Source organism: Canis lupus, chromosome 33 (assembly GCF_011100685.1).
Source record: "Canis lupus familiaris isolate Mischka breed German Shepherd chromosome 33, alternate assembly UU_Cfam_GSD_1.0, whole genome shotgun sequence".
Taxonomy (NCBI): Eukaryota; Metazoa; Chordata; class Mammalia; order Carnivora; family Canidae; genus Canis; species Canis lupus.
In genome coordinates, this window is record NC_049254.1 from 4,406,020 (window position 1) to 4,433,590 (window position 27,571).

General features: G+C 37.0%; 1 protein-coding gene across 20 annotated transcripts in view; it reads left to right on the plus strand.

Annotated features, from left to right (window-relative positions):
• Positions 1-27,571, plus strand: part of EPHA6 (EPH receptor A6) — an 872,069-nt gene that overhangs the window by 170,523 nt on the left and 673,975 nt on the right. For all 20 annotated transcript variants that reach the window (XR_005383133.1, XM_038582514.1, XM_038582517.1 and 17 more), the window contains one exon: positions 24,938-25,601. Coding sequence is in view for 19 of the 20 variants with exons in the window: in XM_038582514.1 (XP_038438442.1) it covers positions 24,938-25,601 (664 nt within the window). In the remaining variant the exon portion in view is untranslated. The remainder of the gene's footprint in view (positions 1-24,937; positions 25,602-27,571) is intronic.

The following is a 27,571-nucleotide window of genomic DNA, read 5'->3' on the forward strand; positions in this document are numbered from 1 at the left end:
ATTTGTATATTTTCTTAGACATGTAGATGATCATACAACTATGTTATTTTGGTTTTCATAAATGATGCATACCATAGCTCTCATCGTGATCCTACTTTTTATCAGCCCTATGTTTTAAGATCTTTGTTGCTCAGTGTGCATTTACTCTTTCACCACCGACTGCTGTGAATGTATTATGTCGCTGTTTGGTTCCATTACATTTTCCTTATCTCTGGTGATTACCTCTAAGTTCCGGTTACCATAAATCATGCTATGATGAATATACTTATACATTTACAGTTGGGGACCTAATATTTCAGTGAAGTTTCTATACCTGTGAGTGTGTGTATATGCATGTACATGGCTTAGGGGGTATACATAAAGTGTCAGGAGATTGTCCTTTGTAGTAGCCGCAAGGGTCTACTCCCTCATCAACAATGTATGAAGTTTCTTCCTTACCTACCTTCGGATAATACTTGAAAAGAGAGGGCTTTTTTATTTTTGTCAATCTTAATGAATCTAAAATGTTATTCCAGTGCTGTTTCTCAGTCTCTTTAAGTTTTAATGCGTTTGTGAATCTTTTCATATACTTGTCATTATTCTATATCCACAGGTATTTTTTTATAGGGGTTGCTGTTTGTCTTTTTATTATTGATTTGCAGGAATTCTTTATGTAGGCTGGGTATTGTAAGTAGTATTCCTACAAAAAACATATCCAAGTCTGTCATCTACCAATTTTGACCCCATATGATGTCCTTTGTTGAGTTGAAATCTTTATTTATATGATCAAATTCACCAGTTTTTCACTTTATATTTTGTATCTCAGAAGTCTTTCCTCAGCCCTAGGTCACAAAGATACTTGTTTACACTATATATTAACTTTGAAGTTTTACCTTTCATATTTAGATCAGTTGCCTTTGGGGATCAACACTTTTATGAGGGATTATGTAGAAAATCTAGTTTTATTTTTCTTCATATATTGAGTGAGTTTTCTACTGCACAGCCCATCAATTGCACTATGATTGTGCATACTCCCACTGCTTGATATTTATTTACTGTATGAACATTGTCTTTGAACTCTCTATTCTGTTTCATGATCCATTGGCCTGTTACTATACTAATACAAATTTATGACTGCAGAATTATATTGTAATATCAATAGGGCAAGTCACCACTCTAGACCTTTTTAAAAAATAAGTATTTTTGAAAATATTAACCTTTCCTAAATGTTTTAGAATGTTACTAAGTTTCCTGAATATAATGAGCTAGTATATTAGAATTCAATTTAATTTATAGATAAACATGAGGAAAATGAACATCTTTACCCTATTAAAGTGTTCCATCACTATTATAGATTATAGTATTCCTTTGAAGAGCATTAGATGCTTTTCACCTATTTATTCAGAACTTTTGAGACCTTCACAGGGAGCTGCTTGGCAAAGCAGAAATGTGATTCCAACAGTCCAGTCCTAATACTGAAAAGGAGAGTAAGAAGGTTATTTCTGAAGCTGAGAGACAATAATGGCTCAGATAAGAATTAACTGTTCTTCAGTTTGGTTGAAAACTACAGTGAGCTATCCCCTCACACCTGTCAGAATAGTTAGTATTAAAACAAAAAATCCAACAAGAAATAACAAATTGGTGAAGATGTGGTAACCCTTGTGCACTGTTGGGAACTGATGTAGGCACTGTGGAAAGCAGTATGGAAGTTGCTCAGAAACTTAAAAATAAAACTACAGATGATCTAGCAATTCTACTTCTAGGTATTCAATGAAAATGAAAACAAATTTGAAAAAGATATATGCACTCTGATGTTTATTGTAGCATTTTTTATAATAGCTAAGATATGGGAACCACCTAAGTGTCAAATAGATGAGATAAAGATGTGAGCACATGCATGTGCACCAGTTCTCTCTCTCTCTCTCTCTATATATATATATATATGTGTGTGTGTGTGTGTGTGTGTGTGTGTATATATAGTGGAATATTAGTTATAAAAAGAACAAAATCTTGCCATTTGCAGCAACATGGATCGACCTCGTAGGCATTACATTAAGTGAACTAGATCATAGAGGGAAAACAAAAACGCTGTTTGAGTTTACTTATATGTAGCACCTAAAAAAACAAACGAATAAGCAAAACCAAATCAAATCAATGATTGCTGGATCATAGGATAGTTCCATTTTTAACTTTTTGAGGAACCTCATACTATTTTACAAAGTGGCTGCACCAATTTGCATTCCCACCACCAGTGCAGGCAAGTTCTGCTTTCTCCACGTCCTTACCTACACCTGTTGTTTCTTGTGTTGTTGATTTTAGTCATTCTGACCAGTGTGAGGTAATATTTCAATGTAGTTGTAATTTGCATTTCCCTGATGGTAAGTGATGATGAGCATCTTTCATGTGTCTGTTGGCCATCTGGATGTCTTCTTGGGAGAAATATCTGTTCATGTCTTCTGCCCATTTTTTAATTAGATTATTTGGTTTTTGGGTGTTAAGTTTTATAAATTATTTGTAGATTTTGGATACTAACCCTTTATGGTCTATGTAATTTGCAGTAATCTTCTCCCATTCCTTAGGTTGCCCTTTATTTTGTTGATTGTTTCCTTCACTGTGCAGAAGCTTTTTATTTTTTATTATTTTTTAAATTTTTTATTGGAGCTCAATTTGCCAATATATAGCATAACACCCAGTGAAGCTTTTTATTTTGATGTAGTCCCAATCTTGTATTTTTTGCTTTTGTTTCCCTTGTCTCAGGAGACTTGTCTAGAAAAAAGTTGCTATGACTGATGTCAAAGAGGTTACTGTCTGTGTTCTCTTCTAAGATTGTAATGGTTAGCTCTTAAATTTAGGTTTTCAATCCATTTTGAATGTATTTTTGAGCATGATATAAGAAAGCAGTCCAGTTTCATTCTTTTGCAAGTAGCTGCCCAGTTTTCCCAGCACCACTTCTTGAAGAAAAGACTTTTTCCCATTGTATATTCTCTCCTGCTTTGTCGAAGATTAGTTAACCATATACATTGTGGGTTTTTTTTTTTCTGGGTTTTGATTCTATTACAGAATTGTGATGCCTGTAGCTTTGCTTTTAAGATTGCTTTTGCTTTTCTTTTTTTTAAAGATTTTTTATTTATTCATGAGAGACAGAGAGAGAGAGAGAGAGAGAGAGAGAGAGAAAGAAATGCAGAGACAGAGGCCGAGGGAGAAGCAGGCCCAATGCAGGGAGCTCGATGTGGGACTCGATCCCGGGACTCCAGGATCACGCCCTGGGCCGAAGGCAGGTGCCAAATTGTGAGCCACCCAAAAATCCCCCAATTGCTTTGGCTTTTCAAGATCTTTTGTGGTTTCATATAAATTGTAGAATTGTTTATTCTAGTTCTGTGAGAAATGCTGTTTTATAGGGATTGCATTAAATATGTAGATTGTTTGGGATATAGACATTTTAATAAAATTTATTTTTCCAGTCCATGAGCATAGAATGTCTTTCCATTTATTTGAGTCTTCAATTTCTTTCATCAGTGTTTGATAGTATTCAGAGTATAAGTCTTTTACCTCTTTGGTCAGCTTTATTCCTAGGTATCTTATTATTTTAGGGGTAATTTTATATGGGATTGTTTTGTTAATTTATCTTTCTGCTGCTTCATTATTGGTGTATGGAAATGCAAGGGATTTCTGTTGTTGATTTTATATCCTGTGACTTTACTGAACTCATTTATCAGTTCTAGCAGTTTTATTGTAGACTGTTTTGAGTTTTCTATATGATCGTATGGTTCTTATCCTTTCTCTTATGTATCATGTTGATTGATTTGTAAATATTCAACCACCATTGCAATCCAGATATAAGTCCTACTTAATCTTGGTGAATGATTTTTAAAAATATATTATTGGATTCAGTTTCCTCATATTTTGTTAAGAATTTTTGCATCTATGTTCACCAGAGATGTTGGCCTTTAATTCTTTTTTTAGTGGTGTCTTTCTGGTTTTGGTATCAGGTTAATGGTAGCCTCATAGAATGAATTTACAAGTTTTCCTCCCATTTCTATTTTTTTGAAATGGATTGAGAAGAATACATATTAACACTTTATAAATTATTAGTAGAATTTGCCAGTGAAGCCATCTGGTCATGGACTTTTGTTTTTTGGGGAGTTTTTTTGATAGCTGATTCAATCTCCTTGCTGATTGGTTGGTCTATTTAAATTTTCTGTTTCATTCTGTTTCAGTTTTGGTAGTTTATATGTTTCTAGGAATTTATCTGTTTCTTCTAGGTTGTCCAATTTGTTGGCATATAATGTTTCATAATATTTGTTTATAATTGTATTTTTGTGGTGCTATTACTTCATCTCCTTTTTTTTCTTGATAAGTCACGGATAGAGGTTTATCAATTTTATTGATTTTTTTTTTCAGATAATCAGCTTCTGGTTTCATTATCTGTTCTATTGGGGTTTCTTTCTTACTTGCTTGCTTTCTTTTGTACCTATATAATTTATTTCTGTTCTAATCTTTATTACTTCCTTCTGCTAATTTTAAGTTTTGATTGTTGTTCCTTTTCTAGCTAGCTCCTTTAGGTGTAAGGTGAGGTTATTTGAGATTTTTCTTGCTTCTTGAGGCAGATCTGTATTGCTAATAACATCCCTCTTAGCACTGCTTTTGCTACATCTCAGAGATTTTGGACCATTGTGTTTTCATTTTTTATTGTTTCTATGTACTTTTTTAACTTTCTGGTTGACCTATTAATCGTTTTATAACTTGTTATTTAATCTCCATTTATTTTTGTCCTTTCCAGATTTTTTTTTCTTGTGATTGACTACTTGTGGTCAGAAAAGATATATGGTATGACTTCAATCTTGAATTGTTAGGACTTGTTTGCAGGCTAATATATGACCTATTCTGGAAAATGTTCCATGTGCACATTAGAAGAATTCTACTCTTTTAGGATGGAATTTTCTGAATATATCTGTTAAATCCATCTGTTCCAGTGTGTCCTTCAAGGCATTGTTTCCTTGTTGATATTCTGTTTAGATGATCTATCTATTGATATAGTGGTTAAAATCTCCTACTATTATTGTATTATTATTGCTTATTTCCTTTTTGTTTATTATTGACAGTTTTATATATTTAGATGTTCCCATGTTGAGTGTATAATTATAATTATTCTATCTTCTTGTTGGATTGTTCCCTTTATTATTATATAGTATCCTTGTTTGTTTTTTATTACAGCCTTTGTTTTAAAGTTTATTTTGTCTGATACAAGTATTGCTACTCCAGCTTTCTTTTGACAGCCATTTGCATAATACATCATTCTCCATCCCCTCACTTTCAATCTTTAGGTATCTTTAGGTATAAAATGATTCTTCTGGAGGCAGAATGAAGATGAGTCATGTTTTCTACCCATTTGGTCACTCTGTGTCTTTTGATTGGAGCTTTTAGTCCATTTACATTCAAAGTAATTATTGGTAGATATGTATTTATTGCCATTTTATTGTTTTGTGGTCATTCTTTTTTTTTAAATTTTTATTTATTTATGATAGTCACACAGAGAGAGAGAGAGGCAGAGACATAGGCAGAGGGAGAAGCAGGCTCCCTGCACTGGGAGCCCGATGTGGGATTCGATCCCGGGTCTCCAGGATCGCGCCCTGGGCCAAAGGCAGGTGCCAAACCGCTGCACCACCCAGGGATCCCTGTGGTCATTCTTGAATATATTCTCTGATCCTTTGTTGTCTTTCTCTTTCACTGTTTGCTGATTTTCTTTAATGATATATTTGGATTTCTTTCTCTTTATTCTTTGTATTATATTTATTAGTGATTTTTTATGTATGGTTATCATTAGGTTTGTGTATAACCTGTTCTGCAGATAGCAGTCTATATTGAGTTGATGATCATTTAAATTTGAGCCCATTCTTTACTCATCTCTTCCTTACATTTTAGGTATGTGTAGTTATATTTTACATCCTTTTATTTTGTGAAATTCCTTTACTGATTTTTTAATTGAAATATTCATTTTTATTGCTTTTGTGTTTCCTACCTTTATACTGTCACTATCGGTCTCTCCTTTCCATTTAAAGAGTCTCCTTTAATATTTCTTGTATTTCTTGCAGGGAAGATTTAGTGGTCATTAACTTCTTTAGTTTTCATTTGTCTGGGAAACTTCATTTCTCCCTTTTATTTTTAAAGATTTTATTTTATTTATTCATGACAGATACACAGAGAGAAAGGCAGAGACATAGGCAGGAGAAGCAGGCTCCATGCAGGGAGCCCGAGGTGGGACTCAATCCCAGGTCTCCAGGATCATGCCCTGGGCTGAAGGCAGGTGCTAAACCACTGGGCTACTGGGGCTGCCCTCTCCTTTTTTTGTTTTTTTTTAAAGATTTTATTTATTTATTGATGAGAGACACAGAGACAGAGGCAGAGACATAGGCAGAGGGAGAAGCAGGCCCAGTGCAGGGAGCCTGATGTGGGACTCAATCCCAAGTCTCCGGGATCACACCCTGGACTGAAGGTAGCACTAAACCACCGAGCCACCTGGGCTGCCCTTCATTTCTCCGTCTATTCTGAATGATAGTTTTGATGGGTAGAGTATTCTTGGCTACATATTTTTCTCATTCAGCACATTGAAGACATCATGCCACTCCCTTCTGAAAAATCTGCTAGTCTCATAAGTTTTCTTATGTAAATTATTGTCTTCTTTTGTCTTGCTACTTTAAAATTTTTTTCTATGTTTTGCCAATTTAATTAAAATATATCTTAGTGTAGATCTGCTTTTGTTGATTTTGATGAGAATTCTCTGTGCCTCCTGCTTTGGATATCTGTTTCCTTTCCCAGATTAGGGAAGTTTCAGCCATTATTTCTTCAAATAAATTTTCTTTTTTTTAAGGACAGAGAGAGACAGAGAGGCAGAGACAAAGGCAGAAGGAGAAGCAGGCTCCACGGAGGGAGCCCGACCTGGCACTCGATCCCAGGTCTCCAGGATCACACTCTGGGCTGAAGGCAGCACTAAACCACTGAGCCACCCAGGATGCCCCATCTTCAAATAAATTTTCTACCCCCTTTTCTCTTACTGTTCTTCTTCTGAGACCCCTATAATATGAATACTTGATGGAGTCACTGAGTTGTCTAAGCCTATTCTCATTTTGCATATTTCTTTTTTTCTCTCTAGTTTGATTCCCTTCCATTACTCTGTCCTCTGGGTCATTAATCCATTCCTCTACTTCTTCCAGACTGCTGTTCATCACATCCGGTGTGTTTCTCATTTCATTGTTGAGCCCTTTATTGCTATATTATATTGTTCCTGATCTCTGTGTTAAGGGTCTCACTGATACCTTCTACTATTTTCTCAAGTTCTGTGAGTTCATTATGATTGTTGCTTTAAATACTCCCATCAGGGATGTAACTTACATCTCTTTCACTTAGATCTCTGGCCTTATTCCATTCATTCATTTGGAATAAATTTTCCTGTCTTCTCATTTTTTCAAAGTCACTCTGCCTTTTGTGTGTGTTAGGAAAGTCAGCTACATCTCCTGTTCTTGAGGGTAATGGCCTTATGAAGAAGAGGTTCTGTAGTGCTCTGCTGTGTAGAGTCCCTGTTCTTCAGAGCCTGGCACTTCCGAGTGTCTCCAATGTGTGTCGCTTGTCCACTGCTGTTTGTCCTAGATGCTTTATCCTTCAGGCCAGTCATCTATAGAGGCTGTCTTTGCCTGTTGTATAGAATGTCTGTTCCCTGGCCTGAATGTGACATGTTTTTTGTTTGTTTTTTAAGATTTATTTATTTATTTATTCATTTTAGAGGGAGAATGAGAGAGAGAGCAGGAGACAAGAAGAGGAAGAGGGGGAGAGAATCCCAAGCAGACACCATGCTGAGTGTGAGCCCAATGTGGGGTTAGATCTCATGACCATGATACCGTGCCCTGAGCCAAAACCAAGAGTCAGAGACTTAACCGAATGAGCCACTCAGGTGCATCTGAATGTGACATGTTTTAACCAGGTGTACTCTGATCTGTTTGTGAAATAAGACCTATCAGCATTGCCACTGGGATGGAAACTGCAATACTCCCAGGTGGGGAGACAGTGTGAGCAGGGGTTTGGTCAGGTCTTCTGCTGGAGGGAACCTGCCATGCTGGGACTGAGGCAGGCATGACTGGGAGGGGCAGTTCTTCAGATTGTGGGGGAGTGTTGCTTAGTGTAAGCAAGTTAGGTGGGAAGTGTCATTGCTGGGCTGGTGACTATATGCTTATGTAGAGAGTAGGGGAGGCTAATGGCATGGGCCAGTCTCTCTGTTCCTTGAGACGTCTCTCAGTGGACCTGTATCTCTGGGATGCTATCTGAAAAGAGTGAATAACGTACTCACTCTGGGCCCCAGGTGCACTTCAGATCACCATTTCTGTGCCCTTTGTCCGTGGAGTATTTGTCTGCCTTTTCTTCAAGAGCAGTACAACGTGCTCCAGGCTGGATCCCAGTCAACTCACTGACCTTTAAAACTCCAGGCTGTGGGATGCCTGGGTGGCTCAGTGGTTGAGCGCCTGCCTTCCGCCCAGGGTGTGACCCCAGAGTTCTAGGTTCAAGTCCTACATCAGGCTCCCTGCATGGAGCCTGCTTCTCCCTCTGCCTGGGTCTCTGCCTCTCTCTCTGAGTTACTTGTGAATAAATAAATAAAACCTTTCAAAACAAAAGAAAACAGAAAACTCCAGGCTGTAAGCCCTGCGAGTCCCCAGAACTTAGGAAATTTGGTCCTTCTCATTTTGCAAGCCAGTTGTTACGGGGATTCATTTTCCCTGCATGTTCACCTGATGTGTGTTTCTTACCCTTCGCTGCAACCACAGCTTCCTCCCCACCACAGCGGCTTTCTCTCCCAAATTGCTTCCACACTTCCTTCTTTCTTGGATGTGGCTTCTTTTCTGCCTTTAGTTGTGGAGTTCGTTCTGCCAGTCATGAAGTCTATTTCTGGGTTATTTAGGATGATTTGATATTTATCTACTTGTATTCATGGATCAGGGTGAGTCTACTAACCTGCTCCACCCCCATCTTCCAGCCTAGTTAACTTGTTTTATTATTCAACTTTTCCACTTAATATATCATGGATATTTTTCTAAGTCATTTAGTGTTCTTTTCAAAATGAGTCTTAATGATTAAGTGGCATTCTTTCATTTTACTATTTCACAGTTATTTTTTAAGCCTTATGATAAAATCCTAGAAGTGGAATTGCTAGTCCTTACCTTCTTAGGATTCTTAAATACATTACCAAGTTTTTCATGATTGGTACCCATCATGCCAATATATATATATATATTTTTTAGGAAGTCCTTACTTTTTTTTTAGGAAGACCCTAACTTTTTGGAGTTATTTTATATTAGTTGTTACTCTTATTAGCAACATGCAGTTGTGTGACAGTTATTCTTTCCTGTGCGTGTCTTTGTGTTTTAGTTATTGGAGGATTCTTTGTTTTGCCAAGCACTTTTACAGATTTTTGCATATAAGTTTGGAAACAGAGGTAACAGAGTAGGGCTGAACACTCTAAACAGTCAAAGAAATTAATTTAATTAATTAATTCAAATTTTCAAAGAAGGAAATTTGAAAGTGTGACTGTAGATTGCAGTTAGATTTTGTTTATTATAAAATCCAGGAGTCTTTATTTTTTAAAAGTGGCTATTTAACAATTACTGTTTGATAATTGACATGTATATTTTGTCTTCTATCGGGAGCTATCATATACCTTCTATTTATATGTTGGTTTATGATTTTTTTCTTTTCACTCCCTTATGACTCCTTTTCCTGGATTTTTTTTCTTGTACTTTAGTATATTTCTATTTTCTCAGACAAATATGTTCCTTGATTATTTTCTATTGACTTATAAACTGTTGCATTTACTTTAGATTATTACCCTAAATATTAACTATCTTTAGTATATGTTAGATCCTAAAGGATTTGAAAATAAATGTTAGAGATTATATCAACTTTGTTTTTATTTGTTTGTTTTTTGACATTATAGTAACTTTGAATGTAAGCTTTTAATTGTGGAAATCATATATACTTAAGTAATTGTAGCACCTAGTTTAGTTCTATGTACTTTTGATTTTTATCTACTTAGGAAATATGCAGTGTTTTGCTTGAGTTTATGAATTATATATTTTCACAAAGAAAATATAAAATGAGCAAACAGAGATGTGTATATTTAAATGTGTTTTAAGAGTGTAACTATATATAATATTTCAGAAATATTTACTGATAATACTCTAATGTTTTTCTCTTTCTTAAAAATATTGGATTAATCAGAAATATACATGATAATTAACATCCAATTATTTTTGTCTTTTACAAAGCACCTAAGTACAGAAGTACCTGCCTTCATTAGGTCCATATAATATATTTCAGAGCTGAAAGATTTATGTTCCCTACATGACCTTAAAATTCTATGTGATGCATCATAAGTTTTATTACTATGCTAACAGCAATTTTAGTTTATTGTTCTGTAGAATATAATATGTAATATTCAGGGATAGTTTTTTCCTTAAGTTTGCAAGGTGAATGGTTATTAAACATGGTTATTTAGTTAGTTTCAAATAATAATTGACTTTTTAAAATTTTTCCTAAGAAAAGATTAATGGAACTTTTTCTAAGGTTTGTTTGAAATAACAGGGTAAGTTTATTACACTGTCTGGCTTATTGCACAGTAATGATTGTGTCAGATCCTATATAAAAGCATGAAGTTCTTTTAAATAGTTTTACAGAAAGAATATAATACATCTAAACTGTACATCATTAATAATTTGGGAAATTAAAATAAGGGGAAAATTCTCAACTTGACGCAGCAGTGTAAAACTTTCCTTCTAGTTACCACTAATTTGTTATTCTAAAATAATTTTTTAATAACTTAAAACCAGTCCCACAGAGTTATTAGAAAAGAATAGTGCCTGTGCTTTCATACTTTTCCCACTGTATATGTACTTATATGCTATGTTTAAGAATCATTGAATATAAATATGCAAAATTAATGATGTAATCTATTATAATTTATTCAAGTCAGACATTCATATATGGCAGATGTAATTTATATCTTTAAGTCAATTAATTAGTGGAAAGAAATATGTTTAAGGCCATTGGAATGGCTGATGATTATTAAACATAGTTTTGTATGTATGAGTTTGATGTCAAGTTTTGACCTACCAGGAACCATTCCCATGGAAATGTAGTCCTGGGTAGAGTCAGATTTTTAATTGAATTGTGGAGATCTAATGTATTTTGACAAAACAAGTCAAAATCGGTATTTTTATGAAGTGTTAAACAACATATGGACTAGAACATAAACTAAGAAGATATGTACAGAATCATCTTCTTACTTTGGAATAATCTCTACAAATATATTTTGCACATTACATGTCTATAATAAGAAAGCACTTTTCTCCAGATTTCTTCATGAAGATTGTGCTTCTGCCCACATTGGCATTACACCAAACCTTTTCTTGTCATAGCTGCAATAACTTCTCTGTTAACAAATCCAGTAGATATTGGGCTCTCTTTATTGTCCTGGACCTTTCAGCAGCGTTTGATATGCTTAAATACTTTCTCTTTCACTAGTCATTTTCTTCTTTAATGTGTATAGAATACCACTCTCTTGGAAGTTTCTTCTACCAAGTTGCATTAACATGTACAATTTGAATATTCATTTATTTCATACTTTATGTTTGTAAAAACTACCAATTTATAATTTAACATACTTAAATACTATACCTTTTACTTAAAGTAGGAAGTTAATCAGAATCAGGGCTCTAAGACTTTATTAGTAATTAGAGCAATGATAGATGATCTGACTGTTTCAGTAAGTAATCCTTTTTATATAACAGTCTTTCTCTATTGAAGAATACCTTCCAAGCAGCCTCAGTATTATTTCACCTGCTGAGTTCATTCTCTCTTCTTTTGTAGACATATATCCCTGATACCATTTCTTCATCCTAACTTAAAATCTCGTTCACTAGCATAATTCTGGCTGTGTCATCTGATGTTTGCAGGCTTCAGTTAAGTCATCTGATATTTTTATGTTCAGCTAAGTCATTATGAAAGCTCTAAAATAAGATGACTAGTTTAGGAGATTGCTCAAAGTGTATATATTTCTGAACAATGTGTGATACTTAGAATCCTGATTTAAGAAGTAATCTCCCATTAGTGGAAGCATTCAGAATTGGTTTAGAATTAAAGCCTTCTAATATTCATGTGTGTATTCAACAAATACATAGAACCTACTGTGATCCTGGTGTTGTATCCCCCTGGTACTAAGGATAGAGTGATGAATAAAACAAAGTGCCTCCCCTGATGGATATTACAAGCTACTTAAATTTATTTTAGTTCAAAGACTACAGGGACCGATAGGTCTTTTCAGATACTTGTGGTATTGACACTTCTGTTTTCTTTGTAAACTCAAGAAATCAACTCCCACCTTTAAGTCAGTATCCTCATCCATAAACCAGGATTTTCTATATTTACAAAGTTCTCTAGAAACAAGCAAGGTATTCATGTATTATTGAACATAAGACAGAGTAATTAAGATGAATATTTACCATATCTTTATTGTAGAAATCCTACTAATAGCATCTTCATTGTTCAAAGGAAAAAAGCTCAACTTTTTATACCAGTTAAGGCTTTCAGACATTCAGAAGATAGACTGTAAGAATTTTTAATCTTCATATGAAAATTTTTTATGGGAAGAATCATTTCTTCTTAATGGAAATTATCCTTTTTCCTATAATATTTTGATCCTGTTAATAGGACAAATGCACCAAAAGTAATAAATTTATTTATAAAACTTACTTAGTCTCAGCAGTTGTCTTCTAGACATGCCATTGAGTTCGTACTTTTTTTTATTAAATATCTTTGTAGTGCTAATAAAAAAGTTTTATGTTTGCCCAAAGTGAAATAGAAATGTATCTGCACATGATACATTTTGTTTCTTGTTTTATTCTCTGAAAGTAGTTATCATTTAAATGCAGAGCCTTCACTTTTCTGCTGCAAAAACAGATTTATGTTATTAACTACATGCCTAGCAGCAGTATTCAGGGCACTAATTTTCTAAGTTTATGTCAGTATATTGACTCAAAGTGAATATTTAAGTGGTTTTGAGGAAAATATCACATTAGAATAAGAAGGCCCCTTTAACAAGCTTTTCTTTGATTGAGAATTTTAGATGCTTATGATTTAAAAATTAAGCCACTACAACGTTACATAATGAGATGCCTATGTGCATTCAGAAACTTTAGTTTATTTGGATTACCTAAGGTAAGAAGTAGAATGCTTGGAACAAATCAAATATGTGCCATTTTACCAAATGAAAGCTTTTCTTCATTCTCAGTTCTTCTATTTTTATCATTCTTAGAATGATGCTGAAGGTTCTCTTCCCTTGTATCCCTTTCTCATTTAAATTTAGTTCAATCCTGAGAGATAATTAGTTACAGCCACATACTACAAAACACTTGGTAACAAGGCATACATGAAAGAATTATAGGTTTATCATTATTTTATTCTTGTTTCTTTTTTTTTTACTTTAATCTATCTTTAGATTATTTTTCTTTTACCTTTGGAAGAAGTCTGAATAATAAGCTATCTCATTGCTTTATTAATTAATCAATTAATTAATGATAGCTAACTTTAAGGCCTTTGCTTTTTTGACTCTATATCTTTGAAATGATCTTTTTTTTAATAAATTTATTTTTTATTGGTGTTCAATTTACCAACATACAAAATAACACCCAAGCTCATCCCGTCAAGTGCCCCCCTCAGTGCCCGTCACCCATTCACCCCCACCCCCTGCCCTCCTCCCCTTCCACCACCTCTAGTTCGTTTCCCAGAGTTAGGAGTCTTTATGTTCTGTCTCCCTTTCTGATATTTCCCACACATTTCTTCTCCCTTCCCTTCTATTCCCTTTCACTATTATTTATATTCCCCAAATGAATGAGAACATATAATGTTTGTCCTTCTCTGATTGACTTACTTCACTCAGCATAATACCCTCCAGTTCCATCCACGTTGAAGCAAATGGTGGGTATTTGTCGTTTCTAATGGCTGAGGAATATTCCATTGTATACATAAACCACATTTTCTTTATCCATTCATCTTTCGATGGACACCGAGGCTCCTTCCACAGTTTGGCTATTGTGGACATTGCTGCTATAAACATAGGGGTGCAGGTGTCCCGGCGTTTCATTGCATCTGTATCTTTGGGGTAAATCCCCAACAGTGCAACTGCTGGGTAGTAGGGCAGGTCTATTTTTGACTTGTTGAGGAACCTCCACACAGTTTTCCAGAGTGGCTGCACCAGTTCACATTCCCACCAAGAGTGTAAGAGGGTTCCCTTTTCTCCGCATCCTCTCCAACATTTGTGGTTTCCTGCCTTGTTAATTTTCCCCATTCTCACTGGTGTGAAGTGGTATCTCATTGTGGTTTTGATTTGTATTTCCCTGATGGAAAGTGATGCAGAGCATTTTCTCATGTGCATGTTGGCCATGTCTATGTCTTCCTCTGTGAGATTTTTCTTCATGTCTTTTGCCCATTTCATGATTGGATTGTTTGTTTCTTTGGTGTTGAGTTTAATAAGTTCTTTATAGATCTTGGAAACTAGCCCTTTATCTGATACGTCATTTGCAAATATCTTCTCCATTCTGTAGGTTGTCTTTTAGTTTTGTTGACTGTATCCCTTGCTGTGCAAAAGCTTCCTATCTTGATGAAGTCCCAATAGTTCATTTTTGCTTTTGTTTCTTTTGCCTTCCTGGATGTATCTTGCAAGAAGTTACTGTGGCCGAGTTCAAAAAGGGTGTTGCCTGTGTTCTCCTCTAGGATTTTGATGGAATCTTGTCTCACATTTAGATCTTTCATCCATTTTGAGTTTATCTTTGTGTATGGTGAAAGAGAGTGGTCTAGTTTCATTCTTCTGCATGTGGATGTCCAATTTTCCCAGCACCATTTATTGAAGAGACTGTCTTTCTTCCAATAGATAGTCTTTCCTCCTTTATCGAATATTAGTTGACCATAAAGTTCAGGGTCCACTTCTGGGTTCTCTATTCTGTTCCATTGATCTATGTGTCTGTTTTTGTGCCAGTACCACACTGTCTTGATGACCACAGCTTTGTAGTACAACCTGAAATCTGGCATTGTGATGCCCCCAGTTATGGTTTTCTTTTTTAAAATTCCCCCGGCTATTCGGGGTCTTTTCTGATTCCACACAAATCTAAAAATAATTTGTTTTAACTCTCTGAAGGAAGTCCATGGTATTTTGATAGGGATTGCATTAAATGTGTAAATTGCCCTGGGTAACATTGACATTTTCACAATATTAATTCTGCCAATCCATGAGCATGGAATATTTTTCCATCTCTTTGTGTCTTCCTCAATTTCTTTCAGAAGTGTTCTATAGTTTTTAGGGTATAGATCCTTTACCTCTTTGGTTAGGTTTATTCTTAGATATCTTATACTTTTGGGTGCAATTGTAAATGGGATTGACTCCTTAATTTCTCTTCAGTCTCATTGTTAGTGTATAGAAATGCCATTGATTTCTGGGCGTTGATTTTGTATCCTGCCACACTACCGAATTGCTGTATGAGTTCTAGCAATCTTGGGGTGGAGGCTTTTGGGTTTTCTATGTAGAGTATCATGTCATCGGCGAAGAGGGAGAGTTTGACTTCTTCTTTGCCAATTTGAATGCCTTTAATGTCTTTTTGTTGTCTGATTGCTGAGGCTAGGACTTCCAGTACTATGTTGAATAGCAGTGGTGAGAGTGGACATCCCTGTCTTGTTCCTGATCTTAGGGGAAAGGCTCCCAGTGCTTCCCCATTGAGAATGATATTTGCTGTGGGCTTTTCATAGATGGCTTTTAAGATGTTGAGGAATGTTCCCACTATCCCTACACTCTGAAGAGTTTTGATCAGGAATGGATGCTCTATTTTGTCAAATGCTTTCTCTGCATCTCTTGAGAGGAGCATATGGTTCTTGTTTGTTCTCTTGCTGATATGATGAATCACATTGATTGTTTTACGAGTGTTGAACCAGCTTTGCATCCCGGGGATAAATCCCACTTGGTCAAGGTGAATAATCTTCTTAATGTATTGTTGTATCCTATTGGTTAGTATCTTGTTGAGAATTTTTATCCATGTTCATCAGGGATATTGGTCTGTAATTCTCCTTTTTGGTGGGGTCTTTGTCTGGTTTTGGAATTAAGGTGATGCTGGCCTCATGGAACGAATTTGGAAGTACTCCATCTCTTTCTATCTTTCCAAACAGCTTTAGTAGGATAGGTATGGTTTCTTCTTTAAACGTTTGATAGAATTCCCCCTGGGAAGCCATCTGGCCCTGGACTTTTGTGTCTTGGGAGGTTTTTGATGACTGCTTCAATTTCCTCCCTGGTTATTGGCCTGTTCAGGTTTTCTATTTCTTCCTGTTCCAGTTTTGGTAGTTTGTGGCTTTCCAGGAATGCATCCATTTCTTCTAGATTGCCTAGTTGATTGGCGTATAGCTGTTCATAATATGTTTTTAAAATCGTTTGTATTTCCTTGGTGTTGGCAGTGATCTCTCCTTTCTCATAAAATCATTTTATTGATTTTAGTGGGGGGATCTCTCTATTTCCTGGATCTGAATGCCTGTGTCCCTTCCCAGATTAGGAAAGTTTTCAGCTATGATTTGCTCAAATACATATTCTGGCCCTCTGTCCCTTTCGGCGCCCTCGGGAACCCCAATTAAACATAAGTTTTTCTTCCTCAGGCCGTCGTTTATTTCCCTTAATCTGTCTTCATGGTCTTTTAATTGTCTGTCTCTTTTTTCCTCAGTTTCCCTCTTTGCCATCAACTTGTCTTCTATGTCACTCACTTGTTCTTCCACCTCGTTAACCCTTGTTGTTAGGACTTCTAATTTGGATTGCATCTCATTCAACTGATTTTTAATTTCAGCCTGATTGGATCTAAATTCTGTAGTCATGAAGTCTCTTGAGCCTTTTATGCTGTTTTCTAGAGCCACCAGTAGCGTGTAATAGTGCTTCTGAATTGGCTTTCTGACATTGAATTGTAATCCAGATTTTGTAACTCTGTGGGAGAGAGGACTGTTTCTGATTCTTTCTTTTGAGGTGAGGTTTTCCTTCTAGTCATTTTGATCAGTGCCGAGTGGCCAAAAACAAGTTGTATTGGGAAAAGGAGAAAAAGAGAAAGAAAGAAAAGAGAAAAAAAAGAAAAAAAGGAAAAAAGAGAAGAAAAAGAGAAAGAAAAAGAGAGGGGAAAAAAAAGGGTGGGGCAAGCAATCAGAAATCAAAAAGAAAAAAAGAAAAAACCACGGGGAGTATCTTCTGATTCTGTGTACTTTAAGTCCCTTGACTTCCCCTGGAACATGTCTGTCTAGCTAGTCTTCTGGGGGAGGGGCCTGTTGTGCTGATTCTCAGCTGTTAGCAGTTGGGGGAGCTGCTCTGCCCCTGCCTGGTGCAGGGCTCAGTGGGGGTTGTTTACCCCGTGAGGCCCCAGGAGGAACAACCCCAGTGGTGGGGCCAGCTCTGGAGCCCTGCATTCAGCTCCCAGAGTAGCTCCGGAGCTCTGTCTGCAGGGCCTGGAGGCTCCAGTGCGGTGCCGCTGATCTCAGCTCGGGGCAGGAGCGTCCTTGCTGTCCTGGGCCCTCCCGGCCTCTGCCTGTCCGGGGGGAGGCCGGATCCTGGGCTTTGTCCTGGTGCCCTGTGCTCGGGGACCTGCGCTGTTGGATTCGCGCTCCCGCCCCGCAGCCCCTCCGCAGAGCCTCTTCCTCCGCCTGAGCCTCCCCTCCCCCAGCTGCTCCCGCCCCGCAGCCCCCTCCGCGGAGCCTCTTCCTCCGCCCGAGCCCCCTCGAGCTGCTCCCGCCCCACAGCCACCTCCGCGGAGCCGCCCCCGAGCCCCCCCCAGCTGCTCCCGCCCCGCAGCCCCTCCGCGGAGCCGCCCCCGCAGCCTCCTCCGCGGAGCCGCCCCCGAGCCCCCCCCAGCTGCTCTGTGCCCCCCAGCCCCCTCCGCGGAGCCCCCCCCAGCTCCCCTCAACTTCCCCCCCCCGCCCCCCCGACAGCCCCCCCTCCGCCTCCCCCGAGCCCCCCCGAGCTGCTCCCCCCCCGCCCCCTCGCGGAGCCGCCCCCATCCCCCCCGAGCTCTCCCCGCCCACTCCCCTCAGCCCCCTCCTCTTAGCGCCCCCATCGCCCCCGATCCTCCCCCCCCCCGCCCCCCCTCCTCCCCCTCCCTCCCAGCCGCCCCCGAGCCCCCCCGAGCTGCTCCGGGTACCCCGTGCGCACTCACCCTTTAGGGAGCTCGGCGCACATCCCCTCACCCGGGCGCAGGTGCCTGTTAGTGTCCCCGGAGCCCCGCTTGCCTGCGGCCCGCCCCCTTGTCCTGCTCCACCTCCCTGAGCCCCTTTCCCCCGGGAAGGTCGGTGCAGCTCCTGCGTCTCCGGGATGGGGCTCTCCTGTCCTGGGGACCCTCGCCCCGGCCTCAGCCCGGCTCCTCCCGGGGCCCCTCCTCCTTGGAGGCCTTTTGTGTCTTTATTTCTTTGTCCCCGTCTTCCTACCTTGATAGAAGCGCGACCTCTTCTCCCTGTAGCGTTCCAGCTGGTCTCTCTTTAAATCTCAGGCTGAATTCGTAGATTTTCAGGATAAGTTGAAGGTTATCTAGGTAATTTGGTGGGGACAGGTGATTTGGGGACCCTCCTCTTCCGCCATCTTGCCCCTCCTCCTGAAATGATCTTTTGTTATTTTCTATTTTTTGTATATCTTCTCTTTATATATTTATTAAAACCACATTTTAAAGAAATAAAACAAGAAAAAATATTTTTCACCATGTTTATTTCCCATTTAGTTTATAGCTGTGATCTATTATAAATGGAGACAAAAATAAATTTAAGACTTAGTAATTTTTAATATTAGAATATCTAGTGGTATTATAGTATGTGATTTTTTTTTCAAGGCAGAGAGAGAAGGGAAGGGAGAAAAACAGTTTCACATGCATATAAATCAGTACTTACTCATTTAGGAAACACAGGCTAAAGGTGAAACCCCCAATTTTTTTTATAGCTATCTCATTCTTCAATGTTATTAGAGTGCTTACTTCCCTAGTCCCTACTGTCAGCATATTTAACTTTGGTTTTTACTGATTTTTTCTTTTTTCCATAAAGCAGACCAGCCCTGAAGCTGTCTAGCGTCCTAAGTTATCTAGGATATGACCCCCCCCCCCCCCCCCCCCCCCGCTCCTTTTTCAGTCTGGAGATTAAAGATGAGCATGTTAGTATGAGGTAATTCTGTTTTTTTCCTATAAGTTTTCTTGAACTGTGGTTTTTGAGTAAGTAATCAGAATTTATTACTGCTATTTGAAATTACAATTCACTTACCAACAGCCCTTTCTATGCTGAGAAAGACTTTTTATTTAAAATTTTTAACATTTATTTTTGCAATAAATGTTTATATTCCTGATGAATTCCAAAGATTTTCAGAGAGAAGAAAGTATAAATTCGAAAGATTTACATCTGCAGTTTAGAAGTTTGGGTCAATTTACCAGCAAATTGTCTGAATATTCTTGCCTAGAAAGGCTATTTGATTGCCTTATTTTGTTCTCCGAAAAAAGAAAGAAATCTGATTCACAATGACTGCTGGTTGCATTAAGAATTAATTTCCCTGTTCTAATTTTCTATGCCCAAAAGGAATCCAGCTTTTTGGCCTAGTTTATTTAGCTTGCTATGGTAACAAAAATTCTCGTTGTGTGGGTGGAGACGAGTTTTTAGAGAACCTAAGGCATAAATGGATTAAGTACTGCTCATAGCTCTTTAGATTTCCTGTCACTTCTAAGAAGCATTCACTTTAAACTAGCTGCCTAAGACATCCATCAGTGGAGAAATATTCTTAGGTGCCATAAAGCATTCAGTCATATACACAAACTTTTGGTAACTTTAATTCTGTACCACGTGTTTCCAAGGTGTAAAAGTTCCTTTAAAACAAACACACGCATAGCATTCTGTAGTGTAAAATATTTAGATGTACACAATACTTGTAACTGGAGAAATTGTACAATGAAATAATCAAAACTATCTTTAGTTCTGCAATTGAAATTAAGTTGGTCAAGCCTAATACCTGGGTGGGTCAGTCAGTTAAGTGTCTGCCTTCGGCTCAGGTCATGATCCCTAGGTCCCGGGATTGACCCCATGTGGGCTCCCTGTCAGTCCCTTGGCTCAGGTGATGATCCCTGGGTCCTGATATTATGCCGCACATGGGGCTCCCTGCTCAGTCAGGAACCTGCTTCTCCCTCTGCACCTCCCCACCACTTGCATGCATCCAGGAGTTCATAGGCTCCTTCTCTCATATAAATAAATAAAATCTTAAAAAAAATAGAAATTAAGTTGGTCAGTTCTATCAGCTACTTGCTTTTATTTATTTATTTTTTAAGATTTTATTTGTTTATTCATGAGAGACACAGAGAGAGAGAGAGGCAGAGACACAGGCAGTCAGAGAAGCAGGCTCCATGCAGTGAGCCCGATGTGGGGCTCGATCTCAGGTCTCCAGGATCACACCCTGGGCTGAAGGTGGCGCTAAACCGCTGAGCCACCCAGGCTGCCCAGCCACTTGCTTTTATATAATAGGAACTGACCTCAAAATATCCTAACGCCTTGCTTAATTTTTTTCATATTATATATATGACTTAAAATACTAATATTATAAAACAACTCACAAATAATGTAGAAAAGAGCCCAGTAGAGCAAAACTAGTTGTATGTGTATTAAAAGGTAAACTGAGGCATACTAAAATTTCTAAGAGTGCATTTGAATAAGCATCAATTTGAATCAGAGTTAAACCCATAGGGGTTAGGGGTCACTCTCCACAAACAGGAGCTAGGGAAACGGCTTTTAAAGAGCAGATGTGCAAGCAAAGCAAGGAAATTATTTGATTGTAGCTTAAGTGGGTGTCTTATTTGGGAAAGCCTGGTTGGGCTTCTTGTGATTGATTGTACATAGGTTTTGTTTTTTTTTTTAAAGTTGGAGCATTTATAGGAATTTACCATAGTTTAGGTTTCAGTTTGCTTAAGTAGTCTTGCAAAGGCATTAAAGCTGCCTCAATCTAATGCCATCTTTGTTTAATTATTGTAATACATACAGAGTATCTTACACCCGTATCTGCTCTTACTGCCTGGATGAATAGAACAGAGAGAGTTTGTTATACGGTCATTTTATGAATCTTTTTTTTTAGACCAAGGAGTAGATATATGAATTAATATGGGATGCATAGAGAAAAACTTGGCCACATAAAGTGTCTGGCTCAGGGAAAGCTTTTGGTTAGGCAAGAATCGGTTGTCTTCTGAGGGGTTGTCAGAAAGACCGTCTCATGACCCCATAAGCTATTTGTTCTAAGAAGGTTAATGTTGGATATGTTATGGGAAGGTCCACGTGGCCCCTGGAGGAAACAAGAACTAGACTTGGAAAAACAAAGTTTACTCTATTCACAGGACTCAATAAAGAAGTAACCCTGTGCCAGTCAGGGCCACAGAGGAGGTGACAAGTTTTGGTCAAGTCACAGAAGTCAGGGAAGGGAAAGCCTGAGCTAGAGCCTTTATTGGGTTTTCTGTGGGAGAGACAAGGAAGGGGCAGAGTAAAGAGTTGGGAATGAGCTAGTTGGAGTCACTCCTACAGCCTTTAGACTACAGACGTGGTCTTTTAGATCTTATACCAATTTTGATTTTATATTCTTGTTTTAAGTAGCCAGATCCAAATTTAAAAATCTAATTTCAGTGACTTTCAGTGTTTTTGGATATGACAAAATAAATCTAAATGTTGATCTGTTTTAACTATTTGGGTATCCAAATCTAATTCTGATTTCTCTTTTAAAAATTAAAGAGAGAAGAAACACTACATAGACCATTGAATATCACAAATTTAACCCAGAAAATGATGCACCATTTTGTTAGAATCTTTATGCAATATCTTGGAGAAGAACCACATTTCTCATTCTCTGTGTATATTTTGTCATTTCCTCATCCCTTGGTTCAAATGACCCTTGTTCAGTGAATGTATGTTATATTTTTCCCATTCCTGACCCTTCCTTCTTTATAAATACTTTTCTGCCAAACCCAACATATTTTTAAATAAACATATGAAATGATTTCAGATTTTTTTTTATCACAAGAGGCCATTTTTGACATTTTAATTAAATCTCATTTTGGGAGAATTGATTGTAATGAGCATGGTTACTACTTTTTATTAGTATGAAGAGGTATAGTGTGACAATGTTAAAATGTAATTATTCAAACAGAATTTATTGAGAATATAGCTCTGTACTTCAATATGGGAGAGTAGAGGATGCAGTTAGATCATAATTATATACATTTCCTGAGAAATAAGATCAGTTCTGATTAGAAAATTCTCTAAAATCGTAAAAAAAAAAAAAAGGAAAATTTTCTAAAAACAGAATAATCCTTAGCTGAGTACCTCAGAGGCTCTCTAATCGGTTAAATCCTTAGAATTTTGGATACTGATTTTGGTAGTTCATAGACTTTATTATTTGCATCTTGTTTCACTGCTTATATTCTAAATGGTTAATTTGCCTTTAAAATGAGCTATGGGCAACCGGGTGGCTCAGCTGTTTAGCGCCGTCTTCGGTCCAGGTCGTGATCCTGGGGACCCGGCATCAAGTCCCATGTTGGGCTCCCTGTGAGGAGCCTGCTTCTCCCTCTGCCTGTGTTTCTGCCTCTCTCTCTGTGTTTCTCATGAATAAATAAATAAAATCTTATATTTATAATGAGCTATGATAGTGCTGGTATGCCTTAAATTCAGTGTAAGAGTCAGATAAGACCCGTGATCACTAAGATGGAAAACATTGAGATGGGTAATTGCATGCATCTTCATGAGATTATTGGATAACTACTGTGTTTATCAGCGGTGTTTTGCAAGATTATACCCACAATTCCAAGGGAACTTAGTATTTCTCCTGGAAAATATGCTCTGAATTTCAAGTTAGCAACTTATAAACAAAATTTTTAGATGCAGATTGTTTTTAAGGTTGCTTGACAACATAAATTTATAGAAATATACAGTAGATATTGGAAGTGGTTGATGTCATAACTGTCCTGTAAACTGAAGAAAGTAGCCATTCTATTTGAAACCGCTAATTGATGGGATCCCTGGGTGGCGCAGCGGTTTGGCGCCTGCCTTTGGCCCAGGGCGCGATCCTGGAGACCCGGGATCGAATCCCACATCGGGCTCCCTGCATGGAGCCTGCTTCCTCCCTCTGCCTGGGTCTCTGCCTCTCTCTCTCTCTCTGTGTGACTATCATAAATAAATAAAATCTTTAAAAAAAAAAAAAAAAAGAAACCGCTAATTGAAATTCAACCAGTCTTGATTAAGTGACTCTCTACAGCCAATTAAAGTAAGAAACTGCAAACGGGATGTGTTAAATAATCTTATTATAAATCACTGAAGTATGGTATTAGGAAATAAAATACTTAATCACTATAGAAAACAGTTTATTATTTCCATTTTACTTTGGTAAAAATGAGAAACTATGATGACTAACATGTTTTCCCAAAAAGGCTATAAATTGACCAGAATGTTTTTTCAAATCTGTTGAAAATTATCACTATTACTATGCAAATAATATACAATTACACTTTGAAATTATAATTTGGAATTACCCGTATTAGATGTGTAAATACTGACAATGCCAATTTCTTTCGATACTTAAAGATTTTTATTAAAATTTAAAAAAAAAAGGATAAGCAGAATTTTTCAATGCAAATAAATGGAATGCTCAATGTCAACATGTAGAAGTGAAGATAATCAAATGATGAAGCTCAGGATAAAAGCTAAAAGCTTAAAATGCTTATAGAGTGCTTTATTTTTTTTAAGATTTTATTTATTTATTCATGAGAGACACAGAGAGAGACACCCAGGCAGAGGGAGAAGTAGGCTCGCTGCGGGGAACCCGACATGGGACTCGATTCTAGGACCTGGGATCACGACCTGAGTCAAAGGCAGACGCTCAACCACTGAGCCACCCAGGTGTCCCTAGAGCGCTTTAAAATGCTTATTTTTGTCCTTTTTTTTTTCTGTCCTGTTACCTATGTGCTTCCCGTGCCCATTCATACTGTTCCTAAGATATATCTCTATACTCCTGACTAAGGGTATTTGAACTGTTTCTTCTTGGCAAGGTTCATTCACTCTCTCACTGCCACGACATTGCTTAAATGTCACCACCTTAGTAAGGCTTTTTCTGGGCACCCTATTTAAAATCGCAACCCTCTTTTCCATCTCCCTGCCTTAATTTTTCCCATTGTATTTTCTACCATATTTTTCAGTTTACTCATTTACAATTTTTATTGTCTCTCCTCACTCTAAGCTTCACAAAAGCAGGGTTCAGCCAGTCACTGCTGTATTCCCAGAGTCTAGAATAGTGCCTCATAAATATTTCTTGAATAAGTCTGTGGCCTTATTTATGTCTGTTTTCTGTCAGACATGTAAATATTTAATTGAATACTGCTAAATATATCTCAATTTGTGGCAAATTGGATATGAAGGCAGGTTGGTAACCACAGTGTATTTGTCATCAGTCTGTTTATTTTGATCATATAATGGATGTTATTTTATATTCTTACAGTGTACCAAGAACTATTCACATTGCTTTGCATCTATTAAGTAACTTATGCCTTGTAACAACCATAGGAAACATGTACTATTATTAGCACCATTTTACAGTTTAGGAAACAAGAGGTGAAATTAAGTAGCTCTTGATCTAATATGTAGGAAAGCAAGCTTCATACCAGGATAGTTGGTATGTCCAGAACCTATACTTTTAGCCAGAGGTCCATGGTTAAAAAGTTAAAATCCTGCTGCATTGGTGCTTTGCATTGCTTCATTTGTATCCTTTCTATTTATATTTCTTTGCTAAAATAGAAAATTTTGGAAGTAATCATATCTCTTTAAACCACTGTTGTTTTACAATCATTTAATTTTTTTTTTCTTCTTGCAGTGGGATGCTATCACTGAAATGGATGAACACAATAGGCCCATTCACACGTACCAGGTCTGCAATGTAATGGAACCAAACCAAAACAACTGGCTTCGAACAAACTGGATCTCCCGTGATGCAGCACAGAAAATTTATGTGGAAATGAAGTTTACATTGAGGGATTGTAACAGCATTCCCTGGGTTTTGGGAACTTGCAAAGAAACATTTAATCTGTATTATGTGGAATCAGATGAGTCCCATGGAATCAAATTCAAGCCAAGCCAATATACAAAGATTGACACAATTGCTGCTGATGAAAGCTTTACCCAGATGGATTTGGGTGATCGTATCCTGAAACTTAACACAGAAATTCGTGAGGTGGGGCCTATAGAAAGGAAAGGATTTTATCTGGCTTTCCAAGACATTGGGGCATGCATTGCTCTGGTCTCAGTTCGTGTTTTCTACAAAAAGTGCCCCTTCACTGTTCGTAACTTGGCTATGTTTCCTGACACCATCCCAAGGGTTGATTCTTCTTCTTTGGTTGAAGTAAGGGGCTCTTGTGTGAAGAGTGCAGAAGAGCGTGATACTCCTAAACTCTATTGTGGAGCTGATGGAGATTGGCTGGTTCCTCTTGGAAGGTGTATCTGCAGTACAGGATATGAAGAAATCGATGGTTCTTGTCACGGTAAGAAAGATGCACTCAAATAACTTATCATGCATTTAAATGATGTTTTAAAGAGGCAAATTTGTTTTACATTCATTTTCAAGTAATACATTTTCAGATGAAATTACTGGCAGAATTGATTGTGGAAGAAATTATTAACTATAAGATAGTTTCTTATTATTTTTTTCTCCTAGGAAGTGTGTATAAACATGTAAAATAAATTCTATACCATGACAAGCGATTCTTCCATATTGACTTAATAAAGTAGTTAAGCCATATGAATGGCTGTATTCACCTAGTTTTTATAAAGTAAAGCAAAATTAATAACAGCAACAAAAAACAAAAGGGATTCAAAATGGACGTTTGCTCAACTTTCATGTTTGATAACTTAGAATGTGGCATTTAAAGATAGTTTGAAAATAATTCTCCTTCATGTTGAATTGTAGTAATTGAATAGTTCCTAGGTAAGATAAAGTTATATTTAAATAAGTGAGGAATTCACATATATGTTTCAAAAACATACAGGATAATTTATGCAGGTGTTATATGTTTGGTGATTGAATACTGACTATGTCAGAGCTTAATTTATCTTTTGCTACTATTTTTAAGACTTCTTTATTTGAGGGAGAGAGTGCACACGTGTGCCCACACCCACACACACCCACACATGCATGTGTGCACGCCCTGGCAGGGAAGGGCAAAGTGAGAGGGGAAACAGTTAGGAGCCTGAGCTAACGACCTGACCTGATGGGAAACTAAGTAAGAGTAGATCAGAAAACTAAGGGTAGATCTCTTCACAGACTGTGCCACCCAGGCACCCCTATCTTTTGCTACTATTTAATACAATTTCTCACCACGTAACAAATTACCTTTTAGTTGTTGTAATAGTAGTATTTGTGTAAGATTTTTTAGGAAATATTAATACAACACAATGCTAACTAAGTTTAGAACCATCTCTTTCACAATGATATGATAACAATATAATTTTTAAGATGGAAGATTTTTTCTTTATATGATGCATTTTGTGAAAGCTTATTAATCTAATAAATTTATACATTTAAAAATTTTACATAGAGATAATATACATCAATTGTGTTTGGATTGGGACTTGTAATCAAAACACAAATATAGAAATAAAATTATGGCTTGATAAATAGTAACAATACAGATATTTCATACTTAATGGTAGTTGATTTATAAGTTTGTTTTCTGTAGCACCATGTTGAATTTATTTACTTCTTTGTTAGTGATATATTCATGTTCTTTAAAAAAGATGAGAATAAACAAGGAAAAACATACTTGTATACATATAAGGGTCATGGAAAATATATGTGAATTTTTTAAGGTCTTATCTATTTATAAACACTTGTGCTCTTGAATGTTGAAGATTTCACTAGAGTTTCCAATGATGATTGTGTTTGTTTAAAAATATTAATATCTTATATGTGGTATAGTTTTTATAAAGCATGAACCAGCTTTTCTCCCCTGATTTTTAAAAGATGTTTCCCTGAAGCTTATCAATAGATTGAATTCTAAATTTTTATTCACCCTTGACAAGGATTTAGGATGGAATAGTCAGAAATTATTCTTTGAGGGGGTTTTATAGGATGTATCTACACATTGGAAAATAAACTGAAGAAAAATTAATATATGTGAATAATCAGTGGAATTAAGAGGATAATAAAAGTTAAGGATAAAACATTACACATACTTAACCGTGTAGTTTTAACATGGTTTAATTTTAACATGGTTTAATTTAATTTACATAGAAGCTGGGCATTCATTGGTAAAAATAATAAAGATTTTTAAAATATGCAAAGAATAATTCTCAGGACTTGTATGATTAGCTTTTATTAACTATTTGTATTTTTATGGTATTAATCATGGAATAAGAAGTAGTGACAGTTATTGATGGCTATATTTTTTCTTAATTAGTATGTTTACTCTGTGAATTGCATTCTTATTTATATGCCTTAAAATTCTTGTATTTG